The 8686-nt window shown below is 35.9% G+C and overlaps 1 protein-coding gene across 1 annotated transcript; it reads left to right on the top strand.

Annotated features, from left to right (window-relative positions):
- Positions 1-4396: 4396 nt before the first annotated feature.
- LOC121970208 (probable inactive leucine-rich repeat receptor-like protein kinase At3g03770) lies at positions 4397-8077 on the top strand. Its single transcript, XM_042520758.1, has 7 exons — positions 4397-6181; positions 6256-6389; positions 6619-6859; positions 6929-7140; positions 7211-7257; positions 7331-7442; positions 7599-8077. The coding sequence occupies exons 1-7, from the start codon at positions 4837-4839 to the stop codon at positions 7812-7814; spliced, it is 2307 nt and encodes a 768-aa protein (XP_042376692.1). The 5' UTR covers positions 4397-4836; the 3' UTR covers positions 7815-8077.
- The last annotated feature ends 609 nt before the right edge of the window (positions 8078-8686 follow it).

The raw sequence follows: 8686 nt of genomic DNA, 5'->3' as shown, positions 1-8686 counted from the left end.
TTATCTTAATTAAAGATTAACTCGAATTGTACATTAACTTTACTTAACTTTATTTAATAACTTTAACAAATTCAACTCTAAATTAATAGAGACTCTAAACTTAGTTAATCCTAATTTAACATAACTTAAGTTAAATCTAATCAAAACTTAAAGATGAAGTAAATAAAAAACTAATTAAAACTAATATTAGTCAATTAACTCAATCGATACAAAATTTAAAGTGTTTTAATGAAATAAGAATAAAATTACTAAATTAAGTTAAGTTAATGAATAAACTTGTGATAATGATTAACTATTACTGAGTTAGTAACAAAACTAATTAAAACTAATATTAGTCAATTAACTCAATCGATACAAAATTTAAAGTGTTTTAATGAAATAAGAATAAAATTACTAAATTAAGTTAAGTTAATGAATAAACTTGTGATAATGATTAACTATTATTGAGTTAGTAACAAATCATTGCATTTAACTTAAAACTTAATTTTAACCTAATTAATTTAATCCAAAGTTAATTGTTTTAAGAATAATTAATTAATGATTAATTTAAATAATTAATCAAACTTAAATGAATAACTATAATAAGTATGGAGAAATACTTTTGTAAATAATATATTTGTTGAATATAAGTATTATTGACTCTAATTCCCCTAAACACTCAGGTAAAACTTCTTATATCTAACAAAGATAATCAGAAGGTGACAGGCTAAGACATTAAAATTTAATATACCCAAATCCTAGTACGAATTAAGGAGTGTTAAATTAAAAGTGAATGTTAACTTAAGGAGGATAATATTTGAAAACTATTTTTAAATGTATCATCTTTTCAAAAGGTTTTTGTACTATTTTTTAACTGATATCTTAAAACTTACTTAAATATCTGTTTACTGTCTTGTCTTTAAAGTTTCCAAAGAATATAGTTAAAAAAATTACTTAAAAAAATGTTTTAAAAATACTTGTATCATTTGGAAAGTTTGTTTTCAAACCATATTTAAAAATTTATTTTAAAAATTACTTTAAAAACTTTTTTTGAAAGTTGCCTCGAAAATGTTCTGCAAAAATACTTTAGAAATCATTTTGAAAATTAGTTTTAAAATATTTGGAAAAGTTATTCTGTTTAAAAAGTTACCTTTGAAATGTTAAAAAAAATACTTTTGAAATATTTAAAAAATTACTTGTAAAATTCTCATAAAAATTATCCTTGCAAATTTTTTTTTTGAAAAAGTTAAATATTTTAAAATATTTTTCTTGATAATTTATTTTTTAATATTTTTTTTTCAAAATCAGTATATAATATCATTTGAATACTATTGTATAAATTATTTTTAAAATATTTAATCCTCCCTAAAATGAACCTAAGTCTTTCCCTTTGTAAAATTTGTATTTGAAAGCATTGCTGGTAAAAGTATTTGGTTTTTAAAAACCTTGTTTCAAAATTCCTTGAAATACACCTTTATTTAATTATTTATGTCGTATGCATTTATTTTTTGATGCATACTAAAGGGGGAGGATAGTGGGTTAGGTTAGAAAAATCAACTCACTTTAAAAAAATTTATGCTTAATACTTTAGACATTTCATACTTAATGCTTATCTGCATTTGTTTTTCTAACTTTAACGCAGGTTGTCATTAGATAAAAAATGGGGAGATTGTTGGTGTAGATTGTACTAATAATTTAGTTTTGATGTATGATAAATAGGTAAAGTTAGATGTGGTGTTTGTCAAACATTTCTACCTAGTGTGCAGGAGTTTTGACTGGTCTAAAGGACTTGACATCAAGCTGAAATCTAACTAGATCCATGGGACCTGATAGCTAGTGCGAAGTCCAGATAGGTCTGTGGAACTCGACATCTGGCGGGAAGTCCAGTTAGGTCCGCGGACCTGACAATTGGCAGAAAGACCTGGTGGCTCAAAGGCAAGTCAAGCGACTATAGTTGGTAAGTGGAGGTAAGCAACTGGAGGAGAGATCCAGTGAGGACACTTTAATCTATCCTGTTGGTCATTATCTCCCATTCGTGGTTGAGAGAGTCTTTAGTGACCATTAGTATATACCCTGTCTGCCCACGGGGCTATCCGTGGTAGAGTGTTATCCCGCAGACAGTGACTAGTTATTTACCATGTTTGCCCACAGGATCATCCGTGATAGAACGTTCTCCCGCAGACAGAGACTAGTCATTTACCCTGACTGTTTACGGGACCATCCATAGTAGAATATTCTCCTGTAGTCAGTGTTTATTATATACTTGCTATATGTCGATCATTTATTTGTTCATGTAGGTTTGGCGGTACTGTATGTACTCTCAATTTGTTGATTATTCTTGGTTGAGCAGGTTAGTGAGGTGCTATGTTATTGATTATACTTTTAGTTAACTGGTGATTATGTTGAGACACCTATGTTCGTAAGTAAGTATTTTACTTGAGATTGTATCCTTTGATCTCCTGTCAATATACTATCTATGCACTATTTTTCTATCCACTGAGTATATTTTTTTTAATACTCACTATCTATTATTTTTCTTTGATCCTCCAGGTTAATAGATAGATGATGTGTGTCGCTCAGATGTCCTGGTTGCCAGTCCCACTCAAGTTCAGATTTTTGAGTTTGAATTTCTATATGAGTTGTTACTTTACTTTCCGCTACTTATAGTTTGGGTTTCTTCTTTGTATCGAATGTTTATGTCGTTGGTTATGCTTTTTGTTAACTTAATATAGTCACATGTGCATGCATACATACACGCATTATCATTATTGCTATTTGTGACTTGGTGTTATTATATTTCATTGGTGTTTTATGTTGGCTTGAATTGGTTTGATATCGTATTTCCTATATTGTCAATAGACCAAGCTCACCTAGGCGAGTGCCGTGGGCACCCGGGCGGTCCGAGCGCCCAGAGTCAATCCAGGCATCAGGACCTAAAAATTCTTCCAAAAGATGATGTAGAATGGGCCTATATAAAGGCCTTCGACCAGGAGCTTCAGAATAACAACTACTACGACTTTCACTCTTGCTCAGTGTCCAGGAAAAGCTCTTGCGCTGCTGTGACGCTCCTCTGACAATCGACGATCAAAATTTTGTTACTTTCTCTGTATCAGTAACATTGTTTGTTAATTCTTGTACTTAACTTTTGTAATCATTCGAGCTATTAGTGGATTGCTCAATGAAATCACTCGACGAGTGCGGACCTTGGAGTAGGAGTCGTCGAAGGCTCTGTACCAAGTAAAACTTGACGTTGTTAGCGTTATCTTTTATTCTTCCGCTGCGTACCTATTTTTAGTCGTGATTTTTCAACGAACGCTATTTATCCCTCCTCTAGCGTCTTTCCAATCCTACACTTAATACACATGAAAGCTTCTACTACCATCCACATCATATACCGTTCGACATTATATTCTCATATCACACGTATTAAATCCTTAATCGGTCTATCAGTTATATGAACATGATAAATCCATATTGTAATAATTATAATTCAATTATAATTTCATAATCGTTATAATATTATAATAGTTATGATTTCGTAATTATTATAATATGAACCTATCATATTTGATGGTATTCAATGTATGTGATAGGAGATAATAATATAGTTGAGGATAATTATATTATTTTATAAAGAGATAGATGAATCATGATTAGAATTATTTTGATAAATAAAAATGGAAAAAGGTATGATTATTAAAAAAAGAATGTTCTTTTATTATTTTTAATATTCTGTATTTTTTATAACTTAGAATTTAGTTTTAAAATTTAAATTATAATATTTAAATTAAAAAATTTTAAAAAGTACGAGGATAACCACCCTTATATATGCATACATTAAATTTTTGCAAAAGGGACCGATTCAATTCTGCCTTCCAACTGACGGTCAATTCAAATATGGAGACGGAGACAGAAGATTTGTAATATTTATCATAAATTTTTGCAAAAGGGACTTATCACGGTGGCAGGGACCGCACTCCCTTCCTCCTCCCCTTTTCTTTCAGAAATTCTTTATTTATTATAGCAGATAAATTTACTGTCCGCTAAGGATGGTGGCCCTTCAGCTGTCGCTGAGTTTTGTCCCTGTTCACTTACTGAAATAGTATAGTTATGAAGCTATCTTCTCTTTTATCTTGAATCTCTAGTTTAGCAAAAGAATAACATCCATCACATGCAGCATCTCTAACTAGCTGTGTGTGTGTGTGTTTTAACAAAATCATATCCTTTTCAATTCCATGAACTTGGGATGTTTTACAAATTGTTGATCATCAGATCAGCTATTTGAGATTTTGAGATTGATCACGTAGAAATGATCAAATTTTTAACCCAAAGACGAGACTTTTACTGGCAAATTGTCACCTGCTCGCTGCTGCTCTGGTCGTCGCTGCAGTGCTCTGCTCTGCCAGCTCCCACTGGTCGTGGTGGTGGCGGTTGCTCATACCCATCTCACCTCTCTCCATTGATGGCGAGAGACGAATACCTGTCTTCTTGGGCGGAACCCATGTGCCCTCTTTATTGCACACGTAGCCGCGTTTGTCCATTTCCTGCGTGGTCGGTCCTTTCCCGTGCTGCTGCTCTCGTCGCAGCGCAGGCGAGAAAGATTCCCCTTTCCCTTTCATTTCGCCGCAGTTTTCTCGGTGCGCTGTGCTCGAGTTCTTCTGGAGCCGGAGTTCGCAGTGTCAAAATCTCTCCTTGCGGCATTCCGGTGTGGAATTCGAGGCGTTCTGCTGTCGATTTTGGTCGAAAAGTCGCGTTGTTCCAGTGAAGTTAAAGCTCCTGCCGCCGTCTCCGCCGCCGCTTTCTTGCTCCCTATGCCACTCTAAATAGATCAGTGAAATCGCCATTACTTTCTGGGAAATGACACCTTTTTGCTTGTCCCTAACAACCTTCTTGCTCTTGTTCCTTCTATCGGAGCAAGCTCAAACACCACACACACAGTTACTGCTGCAGATGAGGAAGCAACTTGAGTACCCAAATCTGCTCGATGCTTGGAACACCACCGACGATCTCTGTTACTCACCTTCTTCCCCAAACCTAAGCGTCACTTGCAATGGAAGCTCAGTCACAGAGCTCAAGATTGTGGGCGACAAGCTCGCGAACCTCGGCGAGTATGATTGCCGCTCAGTCCCAGGGAAGACACTGTCCGCAGCCTTCGTCGTCGATTCCTTCGTCACAACTCTGGCCAGGCTGACCACGCTGAAAGTTCTTATCTTGGCTTCTTTAGGGATCTGGGGGCCTCTTCCAGCCAAGATTCACCGACTGTATTCGCTCGAACTACTCGATCTGAGCTCTAATTTCTTGTGCGGTTCCATTCCTCCTAAGATTTCTGCCATGGCAAAGCTTCAGACGATCTCCCTTGATGGAAACCATTTCAATGGCACAGTTCCAGATTGGTTTGCATCATTAGCAAACCTCACACTCGTGAGCTTGCAAAGAAATAGCCTCGCCGGGCCGATCCCCGATTCGATAGGAAGAATTAGCAAGCTCACCGGACTTGTTTTGTCCGGCAATAGTATTTCCGGTGAAATCCCTGATCTTAGTAGGCTAAACAATCTCGAGTTGTTGGATTTGAGGGATAACAAGTTAAATTCTGAGCTGCCAGACATGCCGACTCGTCTGGTTACAGTCTTGCTTAGCAAGAACTCACTGGCCGGTGAGATTCCACCGCAATTTGGGCGATTGGATCGGCTTCAGCACCTCGATTTATCGTTTAACTTACTGGAGGGCACTCCACCTGCTGCATTGTTCTCTTTGCCAAACATAAGCTATTTGAACCTCGCGTCTAACTCGCTCAGTGGATCACTGCCGGACAGTTTAACTTGCAGTGGTCAACTTGGATTTGTCGACATGTCTACTAACAGGCTCAGCGGTGAATTACCGTCTTGTTTGATCTCCAATTCTAATAAGATTGTTTTAAACTTCAGTTGGAACTGTCTCTCCGTTGATACTCAGCATCAGCATGATTCTGAATTCTGCCATTTGAGTTCCATGAATGAGATGGATTCCAGAAAGAAGAACAGGCCGCCGTTGGTTGTTGTTATTGTCAGTGGAATTCTCGTTGTGATGATATTGGCTTTGTTATTTCTTGTTGTGTCTCGAAGAAGAAACTGCCATCGAGCAGTTGTGGAACAAGGAGTATCGCTAAAGCCAGCACCAGATAATTCAGCTGCAGGAATATCATCTGAGCTTCTTGCCAATGCAAGTGAGTAGCATGCTACTGGTTTGCTTCAATTTGCTCTTGGAAACAATGAATAGATAATTACCATTCTTTTTCAGGGTTTATTTCTGAAACAATGAAGCTTGGAACACAAGAATTGCCGACGCATCGGGCATTTTCCTTGGAGGAATTGAAAGAAGCCACAAACAATTTCGAGCATTCAGCATTCATTGGTGAGGGATCGATCGGCAAGGTGCTTATATAGCAAACTTTAAAATCTTGCATTTATCCATGATCCAAGAATTGTTCTTGTTCCCTTCAATCTTCTTTTGCTTGCATTTGATCATCAAGTTAAATAAGAAGAATATGTTTCTATCAAATGGATTTTAATTTGATGATAGACTAAGTTGCAGTTCTAAAGATTGATTTAGAAACTTGAATTGTCGGTAGTCGAATTGTACCACGCTGTGTCTTTGTTTCAGTTGTACAAAGGGAGATTGGAAAATGGAATCCTTGTGGCTATACGATGCTTGGCATTGTTCAAGAAGTACTCGATTAGAAATCTGAAGCTGCGGTTGGATCTGCTATCGAAACTTCGCCATCCCCACTTGGTCTGCCTCTTGGGCCACTGCATTGATACAGAACAAGACGATTCTAGTGTCAACAGAGTCTTCCTCATCTATGAATATGTCTCTAATGGAGATCTCCGCGCACATTTGTCCGGTAAAAAAAAGCTCCATAAACATCCCCGGTGATCTCCGATGAACTTATTTACCGTGTTTCTTTCCGCAGAACACGGCCCTGAGAAGGCGCTTAAGTGGTCAGATAGACTAGCAGTTTTGATAGGCATTGGAAAGGCGGTCCACTTCTTACACACCGGAGTAATTCCAGGCTTCTTCAACAATAGACTGAAAGCAAACAATATCTTACTTGATGAACATTTGATAGCTAAAGTGAGTGACTATGGGTTATCAATTATAACAGAAGAAATCTACAAGCACGAGGTTGGTTTCTAAGTTAACAGAATCGATAATTATGCATTGATGCTAATGAGATTGTGCCTCCTACCCGCAGGCAAATGCAGAATGTCGAAAACCTACTTACCGAAGATCGCCATATCTGTGAGTATATATCTACAGCTACTTACAGTTTCAGATAATTGTTCTTGATCTGAATGTTCATTCTTCTTGGAAGGGAAATGGCACACTTGGAAGATGATGTTTATTCGTTCGGTTCCATTTTACTAGAAGCGCTTATGGGGCCGGCACTTTCGAAGAAAGGTGCTGAACATTGCCTAAAGGAACTGGTAAGCTTATGAAACTAGAAACATGCAGCTATATTCGGTAGTTAGGCGAAATGAAACTAGAACCAAACCATAAACTCTAACCTTTGTCATTCCGTTCACAAGATATCGAGATTGTTTACTACTTTTTGCCGATCATGATCATACTCGTGTTAGCAGGCCATGTTATCGGCTAACCAGATGGAGCAAAGCAGCATTCTTGATCCGGTTGTAGCCTCTTCCTCGCAAGAGTCTCTATCGATCACGATATCTATCACAAGCAAGTGCATGTCCCGGGAGTCTTCTCGCCCCTCGATAGAGGATGTGCTGTGGAACCTGCAATATGCCGCACAGGTCCAGGCCACGGCCGACGGGGACCAGAGCCGGGCCACCTAATTGTCATCTAAACTAGGACAGTAACAAAAAAAACTTGATGAATTAGGTAATACCGAACCTAGGGAAAAAATCTATGTAAATTGTGAACTAGGACAGGAACAAAAAGATGATGCCAAAAGAGGTGCCATTCCTTGTTCATGCATTTCAAAAAAAAAAAAGTCCTCACTAGATTATTCTTGTGATTTTATTTATACATCTGAATGTTCTTGTAACAAATGTTGTTCGTCTTCAACTTAGGAAATGGAGGTAGTTTTAGCTGTTTATATCATCTCTCTCACATGTTTTGATTTTATATCAATTTTCATTTTTCTTGTTTTTTATTAAAAAAAATCAACTCCACAATTTTTTTAGTCAAAATCTTAATATTTCTGATGGAAAAGCATTATTGAATTTTGTGAGATTGATAAGACTGCAAATAAATCAAACATCCATAAATAAATTTGATGTTAGATTTTGTAAGATTTTATCTATGTTCCTTCAATAATAATAATATATGCTTAATAATAACTCATTAAATTAAATGAACAATTTTAAATATATATAAGTTCAACTCATTAATGTTCATGCAATTGTGAATAATCATATTTATCAATAAATTTTTATTGATGTGATAAATAAATAAACTTTCAAAATTAATAAATAATTTTTTATTATCAAACTCAATAATCAATCAAAATGACAATTCATTACACGACATTTCCGTCAATGTGGAATTTCAAAAAAGGATTTATTTTATGCAGCTTACCTTATTTTGCAAGAGACTATTTTTTGAGACTCGAATCCGTGACCTTTATGTCACACGACAACAACGATAATAATTTTATTGTTACGTTTAATCAAAGAAGTTTAAAAATATAAAAATTTTAAATAAT

This window comes from Zingiber officinale, chromosome 4A (genome assembly GCF_018446385.1).
Source record: "Zingiber officinale cultivar Zhangliang chromosome 4A, Zo_v1.1, whole genome shotgun sequence".
Taxonomy (NCBI): Eukaryota; Viridiplantae; Streptophyta; class Magnoliopsida; order Zingiberales; family Zingiberaceae; genus Zingiber; species Zingiber officinale.
The sequence above is the reverse complement of the archived record's forward strand: the minus strand, read 5'-3'. Positions and strand labels throughout refer to the sequence as shown.

Bases quoted from the DNA above. Each gene is read 5' to 3' on its own strand.
- LOC121970208 (XM_042520758.1), top strand. From the start codon at position 4,837: ATGACACCTTTTTGCTTGTCCCTAACAACCTTCTTGCTCTTGTTCCTT. The intron at 6,182-6,255 runs GTGAGTAGCATG...ATTCTTTTTCAG, and splicing joins TGAGCTTCTTGCCAATGCAA to GGTTTATTTCTGAAACAATG. The intron at 6,390-6,618 runs GTGCTTATATAG...TCTTTGTTTCAG, and splicing joins GTGAGGGATCGATCGGCAAG to TTGTACAAAGGGAGATTGGA.